We start from the raw sequence: 22102 nt of genomic DNA on the forward strand, positions 1-22102 counted from the left end.
GAATAAGCCACCAGAGAAGTTTATGGAGCCGTGAAGGGCATTATATATGAGAGATCTACTTATCAAGGCATCTGCTACCCTCTAGTGTTTGTTAGCTAAAAGGGAAAAGAAAGAAGCAGCACTAGATGGGCTTGTTCAGATAGATACATAGTTCCAGAGTATGATTTAACGGCATTCCCAAAAACATAACAGGCCCACAACATAAAATTTAATAGCCCACTCATCAAATTCGTTTGGCCTCCCAACGATTTTAACGGTTTGCAGAAGTGACCCAACAACTCAGAGCTGAGGAGGCACTGAGGAAAGCATAACAGCTTACCTTTTTCTTTTCCTTGACATCATATAAGGCCAAACTAGCAAATATGGGTTCAATTTCGATCTCAAACCTTCAAGGTGGAAAGAAAAAGGAGTGGATCAGCAGAAAGCAGCAGTTAAATAAAAGAGCTACATGGCGGTTTTTTTCTTTTCTGAAAAAGGCCGTCTACCACTTACTTCAAGGACAAGCACTTGACGAGTAGCCTCTGTCCAAAGTGTTCTTTGGGTACTTCAGGCACACAGTGGCGCTCAACGGGCTCCTCCTACACGTTCACACAAATGTGTGGGGTGAAAAATGAGACAATTGCCAACCTGAAGCCAGTTTTAGATGAAAAGAGTGAATTGCACAATAATTTTATCAGTTATGTAAAACTGTTTAAACTATAATTTTAATGGAGACTAGCAGAAAAGGTTTTAAGGATATGTAAAGGTGCTTACTGTACCTCATCGAGGGCGGGGTGCAGAGCAAAGAGTTCACGGTGGCGGTTGGCCTTGCGCTGGTCTTCGTTATGCCGGTCAATCTCCTCATTGGGGGCACGGTCGAGGAGGTGAGGAAGCAGGGCATCGGGGAGGGAATTCTTCAAGTCAAAAATGCTACAGGCCCAGCTACCCCTCGGAGTGTCATCGATAGACATTGACCGTCGCTTCAAGTCATCCTGCAATACAACCGACGCAAAACTCAAAACATCTATCAATGGCAAACTAGCATATACACTATGGGACTGTTTTAAACCTGTATCTTGATATTCTCAATCTGAAATTAAGACACATCATTCAGGTTAATTATTTTCCTAATGGAAAAAAAGGATACCTGGTCATCCTGGTAACTGCTGCTGTCTGGCATCTCATCAGCTTCAAACACCTGTTTGGGGAGGCCTTTCTGGCGCTCCTTCTGCTTGTCCAGAGTGTTGGGATTAAAGCCAGTACCAAGCTTATGATATCTGAAGGAACAAGCCATTACTTAGAACACTTTAATTCATTTACTAATATTATTTCAGGATTATAATCTGTATTTTAAGAATATTTTCACATGGTGAAGCCTTACTTTCTATTGACAACTGCCCAGTCTTCTGTGTAGGATCTGACACAGTCTCTAACATGAGGATCAGTGTCCCTGCAGCCAGACAGACGTAATCAACCAGACAAACATTATTTTAACAGCAGCGTCAGACTCTAAATGCAGGCTTGCTGATATGGATAGCAGACCATTAAATGTGTTGAAATAAATACATCTTTCTGGTATATCACACGCTGAAGCAAACTTGTAATGCTTCTGCCATCTCTTCTGAAATATTAAGAGCCAGCACTACATTAAGTAAAGACATTAAGCCCACATAGCTTGAAGGATTCCAAGGTGCTCATTAACTTAGTAACCAAACAGTTTACATACACATCTAATATAAAGGCATTTCACTTCCATTCTTAATTTTTGCACCTCTATTAAACTGTAGGTAAGCTTTTTTTTCTATATTTAGTAAGATATAGTAAGATAACGCGGCCTCATACAAATGTAGCAAATGATTTAAGGACAATGCCTTGACATGTAAATATATTGCTGTTGAGTAAATGATAATTGTTTTTGGAAAATGAAATATGGAACCAAGATCACTATTCCTCATTAAAACCTGCGATTTCACATTAATTTGAAATATGTGCTCTCAACTTTATTTATTTATCTAAATTATCTCCATTAATCTCCACTATATATTACAATCTTTTATAGCTCATTTGTTTGTACATTTAACACAAATTATTTGCATTACAAACAATTACTAGTGTCTCTAGATCAACACATTAAATTCCAGATGCAATTAAATGAAGAAAAGAAAAGAAAAAAACAACAAAGAACACATCCACATCTTTCATCCACGGCAGCCTTACCCGTCTTCAGGGACAGCTTGTACCACTGTGCGACACTCCCTTGGTGTGTAGATGACCTCAATGTCATCTGGGGGAAACTCAATCAGATCTCTCAGGGGACCTGACTCAACGATGGGAGGGTGAGTGATAAGGTACTCCTCAAAATCCACCGGCTCCACCGCCTCCGTGAGCGGAACCTGGTGGGCGATGAGAAAGTGTGACAGGGAGAAAATCAGAGGGATGGGAGAAGTTAATTAGCTGTTAAGGGCATACACGCAAGTACAGCTCTGCTACTTTTTTTGTCTTTGTTTACAAATGTCTTAATAAAGTCGCCTCTACTTTTCAGCAAATGCTTTACAAATGCAGTTACTGAGAAAAAAAGGGAGAGCTGGTGTTATTTGTCACTCTATTATAGTGCACCATGTTCTGCAAAAATAGATAAAATATGAGGTGATTTATGTCAATTCTGTTAGGGGAACTGTTTTAGATTTCAGATCATTGTTAATTTCATAATCAAAGAAATTAATTGTAAGAAAGATCCATGCGGGATTTGAGAATGTCCTCAAAGCTGATATAAGCAGCCAGATTATCACAGGCTAATGACATCATGGGTCTTACTGCACTGATACAGGGGAGGATACAAGCAGTAATGTGGTAACTACACACTGTGTATGTCAATGAAATTCATTTTGTAACTTGTGGCGATGAAAAGCAACAACCTGTAGGAGCTGCTGATGGACATACAAAGGAGTGATAAAAATATACAAGATATGCAACCAGACCTACAGTTAACTGCAAAGCAACGCAAAACAAGCCAATCACTATATATGTGAATAAAACCTATGGCTGCATCCTCTACTTGGGATTCTTTCTAGTGCCCGCATCTCTATACCATTCAGGGCCCCTAAAACAGAAATCTTGCCTGAAAGGGGTTCCAACCCCATTTCAGTTTGAAATTTCTGATAATATAATCAAGTCTAGAATTACTTTACATGCTAATTATAAGTCACTTTGTCTGCTTCTCTGATTTGCACAGGTGTTGCTAACCTTGTTGTCTAAGCTAGAAGCTGTTATGCTTATTAATTCTGAGTTTGCACCTTGCCATTCGTCCTAGCAAAAACAAACAAACAAACAAAAAAACTCGCTGGTCTTTCTGTTAGTGCTGTTCTTCCACCATAATATTTTTTATAGCTAAGTAACCAGTCTTCTGCTTCTATGTTAACATTTTATTTGAAAAGTGGTGTCATATGCTTTTCAGCATCTTAATGTGGATGAAAATCCTTATGAAACATTCTGAAATGAAAATGTGCTAGTGTGGACGCAGCCTTTGCCTGCTTCTACAAGTGGAACCCAGGGAGAATCTGTTTTAGCAGCTTCATTTTAAGGGTCTGTCTGTGCGTGTCTGTGTGTGGGTGTGTGCATGCATGTTTGTTTTTCTTTCTCTTGAGGAATTTGAACACAAATATCTTTCACAGTTTTAATTAGAGACCAACTGTAGCCTAATTAAGTAGTGAAGGTGGGACCATGTGTTAGTGTTTGGGCTCAGGAGTACTCAGGGTCAATTGACACTACTCCTTTAACAAACATGAGCCTTTTTTACAGATGCTGAGCCAAATAAAGGTAGCATGATACTGCCTACAGCATTTGATTTTAGATAACATGACCTTGTTGTGGAATTGAAGGCACAACAGTTTATACACCAGTAATATCATTGTAATACTATCATGCCTTACCTGCTAATCTTTTTTACAATCAACGATTAGGTCACGCTCAAAGCTCAAAGCTCAAAGCCAGAACAATAACAATACAAAACAGAAAGGGATAATAATGATGGTGCTGCACCAACACCTTCAAATGTCTGTGTAAAAAGGCATAATGTGGTGAACAGGACAATCAATAATTATCCCTCATGGCACTCTGCTAGACAGTTGTGCAGCTTTTCACATACACCAAAAACCCAACACAAAACACCCCTGACCCCAATTAGAGAAAACATCTCATTTGAAGAAAAGCAACTACTAACTGTTTACATGTAAACACAATGAATGATCAGTGGCCTTTCAGACTACTCACTGTGTTACTTGTTGTTGTTCCGACGTTGAGGTTTTTGAAGAGCTGTGGGGAGCCTCCATACTGTCCAGCTATCTGTTTCCTAACCTCTGCTGCCACAGTCCTGCAAACAGAGGAGTGACAGGTAGAAAGAGGACAAGAAATAATTCAGCTGATGCAAGAAGTCTCTCCAGATATCCATTAAGTAGATATTGCAGGCTTATTAGTATTTAGAATCACATTAAGACCATCCCAGTATTTTTCTCACAGTAAGGACGAGATTCAACTTGTAAGGCTAAGCTGAAATATCTAATGATATCTAATGATTAATATTGTTAAGCAGCCATGAATGACAGATCCCAGTATTGGTGTGATTAAAACAGAACAACAGAACAAACCAGTGATGGAAATGTGTCTGTGTAAAGCTGAATACACACTGCAAGCAATTCACAGCAACGTGACAGCCAGAGATTACAGAAAGCGAATGATATTTGGTAACTTCAAGCAAAATATCTGCTAGCAGCATGAAGTGGGAAAAACCTGCGATAAACTTTCAGGCAAGCAACTGAAGAGACTCCTAACGAGAGTGAAAAATACAGCTGATTGACATATGACCTGCTACTAAATACATTAGAAGGTCACCTGGGCAACCGAACCCTGCAATGTCCACAAGCAACCAGCTGGCAATTTCAAAGTGATGTGCCACAACTGAATAGCTTCAACTATGTATACAGCTTAAGAATAAAAAAAAATATCCAAGGACATTGATATAACTACTAGTGATATAACAAAGCATGAATATGTTTTTCATATTCTCGAACATTTGAACATATGAAATGGATTCTTGTATACAAATATTGTTCTGCAATAGTGGTGCCATTGTAGATTTAGTGGAATAACCCATAAATTAAAAAAACAATGTGCAAAATAATGCCGAAATGAATGACAGAAGCTACATCTGAACTCATGTGATTTCACAGTGCAAGCTCTGATTCATCCAAAACTGTGAACAACAGTGGTTGCACTGGGAAAATACAGCGCTACAACCACAGAAGTATTATAAGTAGTAATCTCAAATATGACACTATGTGGTGAATGTATTTATATCCTTTCAGAGGTTTTTGCTGGGACTGTCCCAGAAACACCAACAAAGGTTTATTGTACAGTGAGACCTTTCAAGTAATGTATGGTATGTGACTGTCCCTGGTACAGTCAGTGTTCTACATTAAAAAAAAATGTCCCACGCGGTCCAAGTGCAATAAAGAGGGCTGGATGTATCACAAAAATATTATTTCCCCTATACAACATTAGGTAATACGATTGCATAATTTTTTTCTCAATTTTATAATGCAATTCTAGCACCAATCATGTTTATGTGGAAAACATACTTCGCTCTGCCTCCAGTATATCAAAATTTACACTAACAACACTGGTACCACTATATCAGCTATGTAACACAAGATTAACTACAGTATCCAGTATGACATTTGTCTCAGTCAATGATATAGAGTACTGACAAAGTCAAAGTTATATTTATTAATGCCTTTAATGTTGACATATTGGTGAAAAAATAAAAATAAAAAAACTGCATGATTGCAATAATGGCATATTGATTTATTTTAAATTCCTTGAGAAGCTAAAAATGTAGGCTTTTTTATTGAATCATTTGGGTTATCTCATAAGATACATTAAAAGATTTAAAAAAGGCATGGTGAAGGATTTTGCCTATGTCCAACTAACTACCTAAATGCAGTTGCTATTTCAAGCAACTCACTGGGATATGTAAAACTAACACAGAGGATCACATTTTTTGTATTTTAACTCTCTTTCTGTCTCTGCTGAGCTTCACTATGTTAGCTCAGACAGCATCATGTATTACACCAATACACAGCAGAAAATAATTAATTTAAAAAAATCCCTTTACCTCAGTGGTCAGCACAAAACTCTCAGTCTTCAACTGTGGCTGCAGCCACGCACATTCGAAGGTCCTTTAAATCACAGCAACCACCAAAACCACTTAAAGATTTTTGCCTTGAACAGAAAAACAATGCAGCAAGAGGCCCAAAGAGACACAAATTAAAACCAAGGAAAAAAGTTGCAAACTAAAGGGCCAAGGTTATCTTACACTGCTAATGCAGAGTGTCCATGGTTATGATGGGGGTTTTTTGTAATATTTTTCCTCATAAGCAACAAACTCTCTAATGTGTCTGTTTCTCTCCACTCTCATTCTAAAAGCTGTATCATAACGACTAGCCTGAAGATGACTTTAGACTGGCCCATAATCACAGCAATTGTGAAGACAGATCACTTGTGATTGAGTCTGTGAGATCATTACAAAAGTCACATCCCTTTCCGATTTTCTAAATCGGCTATGATCATCTCCACTCCTTTAATACATGAGCATCAGACAAGATTACAAACAAAATGTCACAGTTATCATTTTAAGCAGGAAAGCAAAACAAAAGCAGCATGACCCAACTTTCCAGCTTAAGATGAACAAGATTATGTTCTGTGGGAGAGATCAGGAGGTCTCTGCAGAGCTGTGCTGTCACAGCTGGAGAAAAAGCACAAGGCTGCACTGACAAACACATTCCACACTGCTCCCCGAGCCCTCTTGCCAGACCTTTACTTAGCACTGGTCACTGCACAGAGGAATAACTTGATTAAGCAAACAGGATATCTGACAAAGACAGTAAAAGCAACAACTTCTCTTTCCAGGCGCAAAATAGAAAGTGGAAGCAAAAGAAGAATCATAGTTTAACAATCCTGAGGCAGGACTGTGCTTTCTGAGTAGGAGGAAATTTGACTTAAAATATGTGATAGTGGGCGCCAGTTTAGCTCACTGGGATGAGCAGGCGACCATATGCCCGTGGCTGAGAGTGGCAAGCCTTTGCCGCCTGTCTTCTCCTCTCTCTCTACCTCTGCTTTCCTGTCACTCTTCACTGTACCCTTTCAAAAGGCCAAAAAAATATGTGATAATAGCTTTAATTAAAAAGAAATAGTGTAGCTAAACAAGTTCAGCAGAGAACTCTTGTCCTTTGTTAGGTGAATAATTTCAGCATGGTAAAAAGCATTCCAACAGGCTGTGAGAAGATTAACAGGGAACCATTTCAGCTTTTATTGAGGCCTGTCATGCCCATACTACAGATATAATATCACAACTGCAATATAAAGCAGCCAAATCCAACAACAAATCTATTTTGTCTACTTAAACTGAGCCAGAAAAATGTTATTAAATGCCACAGTTTTCTTAATGAGGGCTGTGACTTAATAAATACTATCTTATATTACTCTGTATGCTCATGTGCATGCCATCCAAAAGGCATCTCAGAATCACCTGATCAGTAATTTAATAATAATGTCAAGTTCCAATAATACGATGGAAATTTAATATATGGTAGATTCATATGCTTTCAGTCGGGACATAAACAACTTCTACGGGAAAATGTCAAAATGATAGTGAACTTACTACAGTTCAATAATGAAAACACACTTGCTTCAAATAGATTATCGATTTTAAAATAGACAACACTCAGGAGCATGTCTGTGGTCTTATGTAATCATCTTTCCCTTCACTGTGGATCATAGTGAAACGCTCTCCAGAGAGATGTAAATTCTTATCTCATCTAACAGCACCACACAGAGAACAGGTCAACCAGCAGCCGCGCATGCATATACTTGCTCAACAATTTGTAAAACGCCTTCACTGTTCGCACATTAATTGATCAGCAATAACAGTGATTAAACACGTCTCTGTTGATCTGTACTGTACAGCTATCTGAACACTGACTGGGAAGATGGCATTTGACAGCTTGCACAAAGCCCTTTGTTAAAGAGATTACTTTGATCTGTCTGAGGGGCGGGGAAGAGATTATAATATCAGTATTTGATATCAGCGGAGGGAGGCTTTTGTTCCAAGTAATAAATGTGCAGTCTCGTTTCAGGTCAATCTTCAAACATAACAAAGTTCAGGCACATCTCTCCCAGTGCCAGTAGTACCTAGCAGCCCATCGTTAGCTAATGTAAGCGAGATAGCTACTTGTCCAAAATTAACGGTTATCAATTTACAGTAGCTACGTTCATTTCGGTAATTATAATTATTGAAAGCATGTTTCCTCTCCACCCCGGACACATACATAAATATGATATCACCCCTTTGTTAGTATTCACTAGTAAAGGACAGTAGCAGCTAGCAGTGTCGCTGTCTGTCTGGGTGGGTCTGAGCATCTTTGCCGTTACAGCTAACAAGCGGCTAGCTCAGAGCAGCAAGGCTGCGCTGGCGGCTGGGCCTCCTTCATAGGGTTCCCTCAGCATTGGTCTGAGGGCGACCTACATGGAAGTCCTCGGTGGGCATTTTGCGAGCACGTTGCGGTATGTTAAGTCTTTACCTGCTAATTTTTTGGGCGAAGGCGCGGCGTTCAGCCATGGCAGTGGCCGCTGATGTGCTTAAGCAAATTCCCAGGCAGGCAGGCAGCAGGCAGACTCCGTTTTCCACTCAATACGGCCACAGGGAAAAACGGGAAAACAGGAGAATGGATCATTACCGTAATGACCGTAACGCTGTGCCACAGAACACACCCAATGAAAAGTTCTTGCGCATTCTCATTTCAAAAAGAACTCAGATGGGTTAAGGAAGAAGGATTACGGATAAAATACTATTAATGAAGAGCGCAGTTCTGAACATGTTTCCTAACTAAAGACACTTGAGAATTATCGGGAAAAGCAGTTATCACGAAATGATAGTAAAACCAGGTGCAGGACCTATAAGAAGCTGAAATATGTAAATAATACTGATAATTTTGCATGATTATACATGTCAGATATTTTTACTTGAATTTTTTGTGTCTTCACGGGCAAAGCAGCAATATTTTTAATGGATAATAATAATTTATAAAATAAGTTGTAAGTTAAAATATTTGCTTCTCAATATTTATTGGAGTAGAAATATAAAGTAAAATATTGATGTAAAGTGCTTCACATTTGTACTAAACTTCAACATTTGATACTTGAGTAAAAGTTACTTTGTATGCCTATTTATATGCATGAGTTAAACAAAGAAGTGTTTTTAAAAAGGACTGGAAGTTTGCTGGAAGTTTGTGGGACATAACTGAGAAAAATATATATATGAAAAAAGAACTACTTCATTGTCGCCCTTAACAACCTTAAACAATAATCAGAATAATCATAAAAATGAAAACAAATAGCATAAAGACTTTGTCCATTGTAGATAATGCAAATGAAACACATTCAAAAGAAAAGAGACTACATTTTATCATCATCTTTTTCATATGGATTACTTTAGAAGCCACTGAGTAATGTTGTCTTCAGGTTTTGTGAAATAATAGAATAAAGTTTTTTGTTTTTTAAAAAAAGACCATTTCAAAGTTTTTATTTCCTGAAAATCGGTTTACGGTAAATGTTTAAATATAGACTGCAGTACGCTGTAGTAAAAGCAAACACCTAAATTTAGAGAACCATTTTTCAACATTATTAAAATAATTAAGTCGCAACTGCTAAAAGTCTTAACAGTAACAGGAGTTAAACTAAATAGTCTAATTTCTGTAAGAGAAAGAGAAAAATGTAATATTATCAGCATAACTGTATAACATTGATTGTTATACATTGGTTAAATCTCTACTGTATATTGCTGTAACGGTACATAAAGACATAAAAACGGTAAATAAAGGACTGAATAAATAAATAAGATGAAAATGAACATCAGCCATAATAACGACGTAATTAAAATACTTTTTTTTTATACCACGCCCTGCCCATTTGTACGACGGTGAGCGCTTGTTGTTAATAAAAGAACTACCCAAACAAAGCAGAGTGGAGTTAAAGACAGTTACTGGTGGGAAACCGCGTTTAACGCCGCCCTGTCGGGTTGTCTGGACTTATTTTTCAGGCTAACCCTCGCCGGTTTTACTACTTCTTCCCAGCGGAAACACCGCGAGATCACCTGACTTCACTGTTTCTACTTCCTCAAAATGTAAATATTGGTGTTCGTGTTTGGGGTGCGAGTTCACATAGCAACTACTGGACGACAAACTGTGTTTTAAATTATCTTTATTGTCTTTTTGGCGTGTTTCAACTCGGAGCTGCAACGCGTCTGTGAGGGAAAAACGACCGGATGGAGGAAACTAAAATGAAGCGATGTGCTCACTGCAAGCTTTAATTTCGTGTCATTTTTGTACCTCGAAGTCATACTGTATAGTTAACACTGTGTGTGCGTCACGTAAAACAGTTGGTGGCTGAATGGGAATGGGTTTCCTCCCTCACTGTTTCAAATGGAGAATAAAGGGAGCGACGAGGTGGAAAAATTGAAGACAAAGTTCTTGTCAGTGTGGCACAATGTGAAGTACAGTAAGTAATTGGCTGCAGGCTTACACACACACACACACCGATGTTTAACACTGAGTGCCTGCTTTGTTTTCAATGCACGCGTCACTGATGTGTTACTTTGACTTGTCCATGTTCTCCACAACAGAACACACACTCACACAGTCTTATGCTGCTTAGTCACTCCTTAAAATAGTTCTTCATCAAACTTTTCCACATTGTATTGAATGTCTTCTCTCTACTGGCCTACTTTTGTCCAATGGCGAACGCTCTCCGTCTTATTAACAAGAAGTCAGGAGTCACGGAACTGACCCAGTACACTTACTGATTAGTTTCCTAGGATAGGTGTGTCAGTTAAACCACGCCATCGATGAAGCTATGACATGTCTGTTTATTCTGTGTCGTAGGTTGGGCTCTCAAACCAAAGACGTCATTCAGTAGAAATTCTCCTGTGCTGCTTCTGGGAAAATGTTACCATTTTAAGGCTGAAGGTATGCTTGAACACATGCAGTTACATAAATAAATGGACACTTTTATGCTCATTGAATTCCCTGTAATGACAAAGTCACAGACAATACTGGTTCCCCAAAAGATGGGAAACTGTGTGAACTCTAAACAAAAACAAAAAATTGAATCACACATAATTATACCCCACACAATCATAGGCTCACTTTTAATGATTTTAATTATTTTATGTACACTTTACCCAGCACCCAACTTTATTGAAAAAAATTGTATACAGTATATATGATGTACAGTATGTAACAAATAACTTAAGCACCAGTATTAACTTGTCTAATTTTTATGAATCAACATCTAAGTAGATATTGTTTAGATCATTCTCATATTTGTGGTTAGTGAAATAGCAGGATTGTCTCTTTGATACAGCCATTGAATTTGTAGATAAATTCCGCTAACCAGTTACACCAATTGGTATGAGCCACAAGTAAGAAATGGCAATAAGAAAGTTAAAATTATCATTTTATTATAATTGACACAATTAAAAAGTAACTGCAAATCCCTTGTTATCTTTTTTTAGCCACAGATGAAGAGAGTCCTACTGAAGCCTCTGTTGAAGACCTTGTTATGGGGGATGTGGATGCTTTCCGGAGGGATTTTGCATCCCGTGTCTGGCTCACCTACAGGGAAGAGTTTTCCCCTCTGCCAGGCAGCACGCTGACCTCTGACTGTGGCTGGGGCTGCATGCTGAGGGCTGGTCAGATGATGCTGGCTCAAGGACTTATGTTGCATTTCTTGGGAAGAGGTGAGGAAAATGATGGTACTGCAGCTGTGCTACGGTATAACCCCTTACAACAAGATCTATGAAAAATAAAAATCATATATCATTCTGAGTTTAAATATTCAAATTAGTTCATTGTCCAAATGTCTTTGGTCCCAAGCGGCACAGTGTTGCAGTGGTTAGCGCACCTGCCTTTGAATCCATTGGCTACGTGGGGCTTTTCTGTGTGGAGTTTGCATGTTCTCCCTGTCCATGTGTGGGTTCCTCCCACAGTACAAAGACAGGCATGTTAGGATAATTGGTGATTCTAAATTGACTGTAGGTGTGAATGTGTTATCCCCGAGATAGGCTTATGACCTTGTGCAGCATGTACCTGATGTCTCACCCGATGACAGCCCTGGCAGTTTAGGTGTACAAGTCTGGTGTTTTCACCTGTTTGTGTTTCAGACCAACTCTATTGTGCTAAGATCTCTGCAGTGTAAACTGCTGAGCTCTTTGTTTTCCAAAGATATCAACTGTGAGATAACATCTTTTGTCTCTTTAATTAAGCTTAAATTAACTTTTCAAACGTACAAAAAAACTGATGCTTTTTGGGCTGGGTTCCATACTGTCTATCATGTAACAGCTGCCTCTATTGAGACACAGTGGATCCGTATGTGTATATGTACTGCATATATAATGCAGTGGTAAGCATATATGGATACTTATTTTATTTAATTCCTGTGTGTGCACATGCAGGGTTTATAAAAGGCCAGTCTGACAAAGAAAAAGTGCACGTACAAAACATGTACACACACACAGATGCCAGTTTATTTTTTGTTTAATGGTTATTTTTGAAAAACTCCTTTTAAGTTTGAAGAGTTTCCTTAATTCGTAAGTTTTTAGTTGGTCCAAGGCATCCAAATGAGCGAACTCTTAATATCTTTGTAAGATCTATTGTCTCCCAACAGCTCTAGTCTACATAAGGAATGACTGCCGGTTTAAAGCAGCCATTTAGAAAACAATATTTAAAACTTGTTCTTCTGTCAAATCTAAAATATGTCACTAATGAAATATTTCTCTATAAAATGACTAATGGCCACTTTAGGATATTTATTGATCAATTTTCGCTTTGATTCACTTTGAATCAAGGTCATTTAGTTAATGCCTTAGACTCTATTCTGGTCCATTTTATGGACTGGGCCACTCCCATTCTCCCCGCCTTCAGCTCCCTCCCTGTTTGTAAGGCTGAGGCACAGTTAAAATGAAATACTGGGACACTCAAACTTGTAATTGAACAGAATGACACCTATTCTTTTACAGAAGCACACATGGTTCAGACTCTTTAGGGCAAAAACCTTTAATTTCAAGGTCTGAATGACTTTTTGTTCTTAATGTTCTAAATGGAAGTTTGATATGTTGAATGATCAGGTTCAAAGATCCTCATAAAGAGTTGGTCAAAGGAGTAGACTCTATTATTTTCTACTTCTCATATCAGGCTTTAAAAACCTATAGCCTGTCCTTGCACTGCAAGTACTGTGTTGTGTATGAATTCTCTAACTATTTTCTGTCTTGCTAGAATGGTGCAGACTACCTATGTAACACCTTGGAAGTAACATTTTGTAGGTTATTTTACCCTGCTTTTGAGAAGATTGCAGAGAAACCCCAGTAGGGGTTGGAAAAGTAAGCAATCACTTGAATTTAGTAGCTTTTAGAGCTTCTCTTATCAGCAGCTGGCACCATTAGACATTTCCTGTAGCTGCTTGCGAAAAAATTGTTTCAGTTTAAACTCTTGGTGTGGTTTGGGTCATTGCCATGTAGCATCGTCTAACGATTCCTGATGATAGTCTCCTGGAAAATCCTTCATACAGTTTTGCTGTCATTGTTCGCTCAATGGCTGCAAGGCATCAAGGTTCTGAGGCAGCAATAAAGCCCCAAGCCACAAAGGTCCCTCCACTGTGCTTCGCAGCTGGAATGAGATTTGGGTGAATGCTGAAAAATTTGTATAAGTCTACAGAACTTGGAATTTAAATATTCTGAGATTTTCTTTTTCCAAACAGACTTAAGTAACATTTGTGTTCACAGAGGAAATGTTAATTGTTGCTCATATGTTATATTTGTCCAAAGACTGGACTTGGTCAGAAGCACTGACACTCCAGCCTTTAGACACAGAGACGTGGACTACAACTGCAGCCAAACGTCTGGTGGCCTCTCTGGAGGCTTCCCTGCAAGGTGTGCCTGGACCCTCTGTACGTAGCTCATCACCACAGGCCCAAGCACTTTCCCTTGGATCTGCAGAGGAGGCAGATGCACATTTAAAGGAGATGTACCACCGCACTCTGGTGTCTTGGTTTGGAGATAGCCCTTCGACTCCACTGGGCCTCCACAGGCTCGTCCGCTTAGGCCTGACAATGGGAAAACAGGCCGGGGACTGGTACGGACCAGCTGTGGTGGCACACATCCTCAAGTAGGTTTAACAGTTTGTCCTGAACTTAAAATTGTTTCCATTTGATTTGATTGATTTAATCATGACTATGCATCAGTGATGGTTTAGTTTTGTTTAGGACAAAAATAACAGGGTTTTGTTATTGATTGAAGTTTATATTAGTTGCCATGTTAGTCATGTTAGCTATTTTTAAAAATCTACGATTTAAAACATGTAACAGGAAAGAAAATGTACAAATGCATGTTTGTCTTGACATAAAAATTTATCATAAAATAAAAGTAATTCAACAAAATAAACATTTTCTTGAGGTCAGTAAATCATTTCAGCACGAGGAGGGAGACTACACCAAAACATTTGTACTGCTGAAAAATAAAAAAACCAAAATAATAACCTGTTTAATGTATGTTTAATTGTGCATATGTAAACTGCCTATAGTAAAATGATTATACCCATTATAAAGCCTCCGCATAGCTGTTCCACAAAATTCAGTTGTGCCAATGAATCATCATCTAATGTAACCCATGTTTACATTAAATCATGGAGACTTAATTTTTATTAATCATCATGAAATAATTATAATGTATACAATCTAGTGACCATATGTGTCTATCAACAACTGTGTAATTATCTGGAAATATCTTCATATATTTTAACCTGTTTAAAACACCCATCTGTTGCTATTTAACTTTGCAATGTGATGATGAACAAAGCCTCGATGTCGGGTTAGCATAACCTCCAGGTACAAACTTCCATTTCTCATCCATTTCCTCACTGCTTCTTCTTCTTCTTGTCTTCCTTCCCTTTCTCTTTCTCTTAGGAAAGCTGTCGAGGAAGCGATGGACCCTGGTTTGGCGTGTATAACTGCCTATGTCTCCCAAGACTGCACAGGTATGAAAGATGAGCCTGCTGTTGATGAAGCAGGAGACTGGGCACAGCGCCCAGGCGGACCTTGCGTTTTCCGCCATCTTTTTGCTGCCGTGAGATCGAGCTGCGTAAAGCAGTGACAGTAGTCTCACTGTGTCTATTACCCAACAAACACATCCATTCCAAATCTATAACCTCCCACCCCTGGCTCTTCTTAACCTCAATAACTTGAGAGCTGATTCTAAAGTCAAAGAGAGACAGTTATTGGTGATTTATTTATCTAAATGCAAACTTTTACTGCTTCCTGCTTTTCATACTATGAGAATTTGTGTATTCTCTCTTGTTTCATATGGACAGAAAGTGAAATCCAGGAACATTACCTTGAGCATTTTTAACTGTGCCATTTAAAAAAAAATATTTTCTTGAGACTGAGATATTAAACAATCAGTTTATTGCACAGATAAAACAGCTCTTTAAATTCAGTCTGGTTAATACAATAGATTTTTTTTCTGATTCATAGTTTGAGTAATTAAAAAAAATAATTATTGCTATTATTTTTTTGTTATTATTAAGTAAAAGGGGGGATTTTAAAAAATTACTGTAGATCATGATGATTGTGATATTTAATTCCATTTTTTTTCATGCATTTCTATGTCACTCTTTACCCAAACTATCTGTAAACAAAGCAGCACACACTAGCATGCACCAGACTTAATAAATGTCACATGCTAACTAGCACAAACAGTATGAGCAGATTAGCATTATATATACAAGTGACAGTCATGTGATAAAGAAAGCACAACCATTTTTACTTCTAAGATTTTTTGTGTCGTGACATAAAAATTACCTGATCCTTTGAAGTATAATCTCAAATGAACACATGACAAATGAGACCATACCGTGAGACCATAGTATAGAAGTCATCTGTGAAAAAGTGGAGTGGAGTTGTGCATGATGGTCAGACACCTTCTGTTTGATCTCGTCTGTCAAATGGAGAATGTTCCAGAAGTCTTGTAGTTTGTTCAGGTGCGACTCTGCAAACCGTACCATGCTGCTGTATTCTTTATAGAAAAAAAAGGCTTTCTCCTGACAACCCTTCCAAACCAGTCATACTTGTTCAGTCTTTAACTATACTGTCATGAATTTTAACATTTAGCATGCTGGCCTGTAGAGTCAGAGATGTAGCTATTGTTTTTTTTTTCCAGTTTCTCTGAGCATTGCACTGTCTGACCTTGGCATTAATTCACTGGGACATCCACTTCTGGGAAGACTGGCAAGTATCCCTTCCACTTGTCAGCAATCTTTCTTACTATAGAAAGATGGATTTCAGATTGTTTGGAAATATCCCTACAATTCTTCTCAGATTGCAACAACTGCTTCTATAAGATAATTTCTTATGTCTTTCCTCATTGGCATTGTGTTAACATGCTAACAACAAAACAACTGAATGCTCCAGACCTGTAAACAGCCGAAACTCATTGCTTTTATAGAGGTGCAGTGTGGTTCCAGAGTAGCTCTTTATTCAGTGCATTTACATTTACGAATAGGATGTAAGCAGGTTATAGAATTCTGATTTGATTGTTGGGTTTTTCTCTGTATGTATTATTGTAGGGCTCACCTTACAATATAAAGCGCCTTGAGGCGACTGGTGTTGTGATTTGGCGCTATATAAAAAAAATTGAATTGAATTGAATACCCTTTGTTAAACAGCCTGGTGTCATTATGTCAATAATGTGTATTTGAGTTTGATATAAAAAAACGAAATGTATATCCAGATTGAATTTATGCTTCACTTCTTAAAAACACGTGTACACTTGATTTCATTTTAAAAAGGCTAAAGAGGTGCTCGGTGTTCTTGACCACATATCTGACCAGCCCCTGATAGATAGTAACTTAACTACAGTGATGACATGATCTTTGAGTGTCTCTCACATGGCTGTCATGTAGTCCCCCTGGTTACATGAATGTAAATAAAGTATCTACAACACGTGGACGCTACTTCGAAAGTAATGAGCTCTACTGCAGCAGCAGCAGGGGGCGATATCACAACAAGAGAAGATGGTACAGATGGTTTACCCTTTACAAAAAAAAAGGGTTGTTTAGTTTTATAGTCAAAGTCATAATGAAATAAAAAACAAGACTTTACCAGAGGGGAAAAAACCAAAAGCCACCCTCCTTTTTAAATGAAGTATAGTGGCATAACTGTTTAAGGTCACCTATCTGTGGCAGCTCTTTTTGTTTTTGTTTTTGTTTTTTGTTCAATTTTTTTTTAAAAACAAAAAAAACAAAATCAGGAATGCAAAAAAAAAGACAATGTTTACTGACTGCTTGCTGCTGACTGTTCATCCAAATGGATTTTGGTGAAAAACACAGCAGACTGAATGACCTCAATCTGACCTTTTGTGTTATCGATCCTTTGTAGTATACAGCGCTGATGTCGTCGATTGCCACAGGGCACCGAGAGCAGAGCGGACCTCTGATGAGACACCAGACGCCCCTACTCTGCCACAGAATGACCAGCCGGCGCATGCTTCCACCTTACCGGAGAGCCGAGCTGTAATTATCCTCGTCCCTGTGAGGCTCGGAGGGGAGAAGACAAACCCAGAGTATTTTGACTTTGCAAAGGTGAAAGATGCATCTAGATTTGAATGGTTTAAAAAAAAAAAACCCTACAAAACAAATATTATATTCATATTAATAAGAACAAAGATGTTTGGAGATTAAAGAAAGGATTATGCCGCTGGGATGATGGGAAACTTAAGTCTGTTCTGTCCTTCTGTGTCCATTCAGAGCATTTTGAGTCTGGAGTACTGCATAGGCATCATCGGAGGGAAGCCCAAACAGGCCTGCTACTTCGTAGGATTTCAAGGTTAGTAATGGAAACGAGGGAAAGAAGACGCACAGAGAGGTTGGTGCGAATAGCAAATTACTTTGCATAATATACCCTTCTTATGTGAAGAGACAAAGTGAGTTAATGTATTCCTGTTTGCGCGAGGAAAACGGAGAGGAGTGGAGATGGAAGCAAGTGAAGCAGGGCTTACTTTATTCTCTCTGACCCATCAAAGCCTCGCCCATTTATCACAAGTAAACCTCCCAAGTTGTGAGGCGTAATTGATTTCCATAGGAGGCATGCATTAAATTTCATCTGAGCCCCAAAGTGAGCCACTCTTCATCACCTTCAGGAGCCAGGAGGAACCTTCAGTTGTACATCTTGGCAGTCAATATTTACGCATTTACATTTTACCAATTTGAAATACAGTGGTGGATGATGTCTAAATGACAAGCAATACATTCTCCCTGCCAAGGCGCACCTCGGCGCGGCATTTATCATATGCAAATGGTCGAATATAATTGCGTGTTTGTAAAAGTAATTCCCCCACACAAAAATTAAATGACAACCGCTTTTTGTGGGTGTAAAGAATGGGCTTGTACAAACGCATCTGATTATGTAGAATTTAATCCACCCCGGTGGATATTAAAAAGCAACAACCTTCTGGGAGGCATATTTGACGCACCACAAGCCTAACAGTAGGCTAAGCGTGGTGACTTTGAGCTGCTCTGCATAGAAATTGGGGGAGAAACGCATTTTTGTAATAATCGGATGTTTTTGAATAACTTGTCTTTTGTTTTGTCCTTGCAGATGACAGCTTGATTTACATGGACCCTCATTACTGTCAGTCTTTTGTGGATGTCAGCACCAGCGATTTCCCTCTTCAGGTAATGTGAAATTACACAGACGAGCTGACTTGGGGGGGCCCGGTAATGTGAATTTAATAGTTGCTGTTAGTACTTAAGGGTATGAATCTTAAAGCAGCACTCGGTCCAATTACAGAGTCCCCATCTGCTGATTTATTTGCCGCTCGGATAACTGAAGCTGCCACTTAAGAGAAATACGGCAAATACGGGCTCGGGAGCTGCGAGCCTTAATATTTCAGGGCCCGTACGTACAAATCGGCACACGGCACTGTGCCGAAACTTTGTTTTATGCTTTTTGCGCGCCGTGGTATACAATGTGACAAGGTGTTAAATTTCGGATGCTGTGACAGCAGATAAATAGGATTGCATTCATCATGCGACGCAGAATACATCTTATTTGGTGTCGATGCTGTCATGGTGTGTATGTATGCCCCGCAGTCACCTGGCCCTTCAGCTTGATGAATATTTTCATGTATTTTGTCTCTCTTTGTCTAGTCATATCATTGCCCCTCGCCAAAGAAGATGCCTTTCAGCAAGATGGACCCGAGCTGTACCGTTGGTTTCTATTCCAGAAGTGTTCAAGACTACGAGAGGATCAGTCAGGAGCTGTCTAAGGTGAGAACACAGCAAAGGATACCTTGATAGTTACTGTGACTCTACACAATTCCTCACAATTTCTTTCCTTATTTTACATGCTGTTATTGTTATTGTAATACTGCTGTATATTCATTGTTTCCTGTCCTGGCAAATATATCCGTCAGCTAACCTGAGTTGGCCAGCAGGTGGCACCATTTAGCCACAAATCTGTCTCAATTCTTACTTCTCACACCAGTCGTTTTGTTGTTGTAAACCAAAATCCGTCCTCCTTAAATTTAGAAAAAAACGTTTCTTTTAAGTGAAATGAATGTGATTTGCATCTTCAGAGAGAAGATCCTAAGCCTTTAAAAGCAAAGCCATGAAACACTGCTTTATTGTTCCAGCTGCTGCAGCCATCAGCGAAGGAGAAATACCCCGCGTTCACTTTCGTGCAAGGTCACGGCAGAGATTACGACCTGTCGGCAGGCCTGACCCCTGAAAAGAGAGAGTGGCCCTTCATCCGTGACCCGCGGAGGACGGTCACCACCGTCGGGGACTTTGTGCTGCTTTGACAGCCCTTTTTTAAAGTACAGAGAACAAGTCCTCTTCTGATTAATCAAATTTGTTAAAGTCCAAAGCCTCATGTATGCGATATAGAGGTTTATGGAACTACATGAATACAGTTTTTTGCATCCGGGACACTTTACTGATGAATTTGTACAAACTGGTGCCTGATGTTTGTAGGCAATGTGAACATGTTGAATAATATGCCAGGAAGCCTTGGAACATCTTTTGGTGCTCTACTGAATTCAGTGACCCAACATTTTGTTGTTGTTGTTTAGAAGTGGTATTTTAGCAAAGGGAAGCATTTGGGAGAGCACTGTTCATTTTGCACCATTATCATATTTTTAATAGAGACTTTATGAACTCATCAGATTTCAGAGGACTTGAGATTTTGCACCTTAAATCAGAAGCTTATAATGATCGCCAGGTCAAGTTCACACCTCAGTTTTGTGAATTTAGGACTGAGAACGCCATGTCAAAGTAGTAATTATAACTAAGATCAGTGTTAGATTATTTTTTTAAAATCATAGGGTTGCAACTAGTGTAGGTAGCAGTAGCCTAAAAGGTATGGTAAAAGTCTTCATTAGTATAAGCTAGGCAGTCTATGAAGATGGGCAGAGCAATTTTTTCAAACCTCTCTGCCAAAAAACAAGAATGAAGAGCAGAATGCAGAAGCATATGCTTTGAAGGAGTGTTTTAAAAACACTGTTAATATTTTTTTTATAATTAACTTCTTTGTCTTTGCAACATGGTATGGTGTATTTGCTTGCCTTTGTGCATTTTTGCCTGCTTGCATCACAGTGAAAGGGACTAGGATTTGGTAAGGGGTTAACTGTGCCATGTTTTATAAAGCACAAAGCACTATCTGTTATAAATCTAATGTTAACAATAAGATTCTCTGTAGGATATCACCTCTTTGTGGCTAACATGTTTATAACAGCAAATGAATCAAAGCGTTAAAAAAAGACTTTTCAGTCCAATTCAGGGAATTATAATCTAGAGGCTGCTAAAAGTTTTTTTTGGATTGACAGTAGAGATTCAAGTCAACACTATAAGCACTGTTATACTACTTTACTCCATTATTTCCACATTTTTTAGAGATATTTTTCATACAGAAGGGAGTTTTGTAACCTTTCATGCCATGCACCTTGCCATATGTCACTTTTCTCCGTTCTGTTCTACAGCATAGAGTAAGACCAGGTGTGACACAGTTTCATAGTAACTATAGATAATGAAGGAAGTATTCCATCTGTTAAAAACATGCTTTGTCTGCTTGCATAAATTAACTTGTAAAATTACAATGTTTAACCACTGCCAAGCAAAAAAAGTTAAATAAACTTGAAATCATTTTTTCTTTCTTTTGCTTAGTTTGTTTTTTGTTCACTTTAAGAATCCTAAGCCATCCTAGGACAAAAAAATAAATAAAATTCAGTGCTACATACAAACCTCAATGGTGTGTTGAAATGTATTCAGTTCCTTTCTCTCCCAGTCAAATGTAGTAGATTAAAACTAATCGTACGTGCTAACCATCTCTACAGCCCATTAACCAGGAACCGGAAAAAATGTGACCCAGTGACACTGGCAGCAATTGTGTTCCTCTGTGGAGGAAAAGAAAATATCCTTGTGTGCAAAGCTCTGTTACCATGGATAATCTGTCTGTTGCCCCTTTAGTTTGAGCTATGCCGGACTGTTTTCCTGTACAATACAAATTCTTGTATCATGATGAGGCATGCTTTTTAAGGAGGAAACTGTCCCTTCTGTGTTGGAGACGGGGCAAGGGTTAGGATGGAGGGACAGAAAGAAGAATCCATCTGTTCTCTGCCATGCTGAAGCAATGGCAAAGTGCATAAAGGCATCATTTAGATCCACCGTCTGATCTGTGTGGCAAGTTTCTTTTTTCTTTTTTTAGTGGCTGGGCAACTGACTGTTTGGACAGAGCAGGAACATCAAATATGCAAGAGCAAAAGATCTTTGTATGATGAAGAGGAAGGGTTGAATGGACAGGAGGGATGATGGGACATTTGGGATTTTTTTTTTTTTTTGTCACAGACATGAAAGAGCATTTGTGTCGCAGAGCACAGCGGTCTGAGGGCTGACTGTGTTCTCCAAGTATTTACAGGGGACGTATGAATATTTGATTAATATTCCCCCGAGGCTCAGGGGAAATGCAATAA

General features: G+C 38.7%; 2 protein-coding genes across 20 annotated transcripts in view; one reads left to right on the top strand and one right to left on the bottom strand.

The window, feature by feature from the left end:
• dock7 (dedicator of cytokinesis 7) overlaps positions 1–8775 on the bottom strand; it is a 46095-nt gene extending 37320 nt beyond the window's left edge. For 7 of the 19 annotated variants that reach the window (XM_013275823.3, XM_013275822.3, XM_005457104.4 and 4 more), the window contains exons 1-8: positions 8613–8773; positions 4249–4348; positions 2197–2372; positions 1361–1429; positions 1127–1256; positions 759–971; positions 493–578; positions 320–386 (exon numbers count right to left, since the gene is read on the bottom strand). In XM_013275823.3, coding sequence (XP_013131277.1) covers positions 320–386; positions 493–578; positions 759–971; positions 1127–1256; positions 1361–1429; positions 2197–2372; positions 4249–4348; positions 8613–8650 — 879 coding nt within the window. In that variant the 5' untranslated portion in view covers positions 8651–8773. Of the gene's footprint in view, positions 1–319; positions 387–492; positions 579–758; positions 972–1126; positions 1257–1360; positions 1430–2196; positions 2373–4248; positions 4349–8612 lie in introns of all 19 variants that reach the window. The other 12 variants (XM_025899827.1, XM_025899822.1, XM_025899824.1 and 9 more) reach the window with 4 other exon arrangements.
• Positions 8776–10166: 1391 nt separating this feature from the next.
• atg4c (autophagy related 4C, cysteine peptidase) lies at positions 10167–21286 on the top strand. The gene is made up of 10 exons (XM_005457090.4): positions 10167–10587; positions 10971–11054; positions 11603–11827; positions 13910–14249; positions 15046–15116; positions 17515–17717; positions 17883–17961; positions 18733–18809; positions 19284–19403; positions 19769–21286. The coding sequence occupies exons 1-10, from the start codon at positions 10512–10514 to the stop codon at positions 19934–19936; spliced, it is 1443 nt and encodes a 480-aa protein (XP_005457147.1). The 5' UTR covers positions 10167–10511; the 3' UTR covers positions 19937–21286.
• Positions 21287–22102: the final 816 nt, after the last annotated feature.

This window comes from Oreochromis niloticus, linkage group LG17, assembly GCF_001858045.2.
Source record: "Oreochromis niloticus isolate F11D_XX linkage group LG17, O_niloticus_UMD_NMBU, whole genome shotgun sequence".
Taxonomy (NCBI): domain Eukaryota; kingdom Metazoa; phylum Chordata; class Actinopteri; order Cichliformes; family Cichlidae; genus Oreochromis; species Oreochromis niloticus.

What these genes read in the sequence shown, in the direction of transcription:
- atg4c (XM_005457090.4), top strand. Translation starts at nt 10,512, where the DNA reads ATGGAGAATAAAGGGAGCGACGAGGTGGAAAAATTGAAGACAAAGTTC. An exon ending in TTACCATTTTAAGGCTGAAG is followed by an intron (nt 11,055 to 11,602) that starts GTATGCTTGAAC and finishes ATCTTTTTTTAG; the next exon opens with CCACAGATGAAGAGAGTCCT. An exon ending in AGTATTTTGACTTTGCAAAG is followed by an intron (nt 17,718 to 17,882) that starts GTGAAAGATGCA and finishes GTGTCCATTCAG; the next exon opens with AGCATTTTGAGTCTGGAGTA.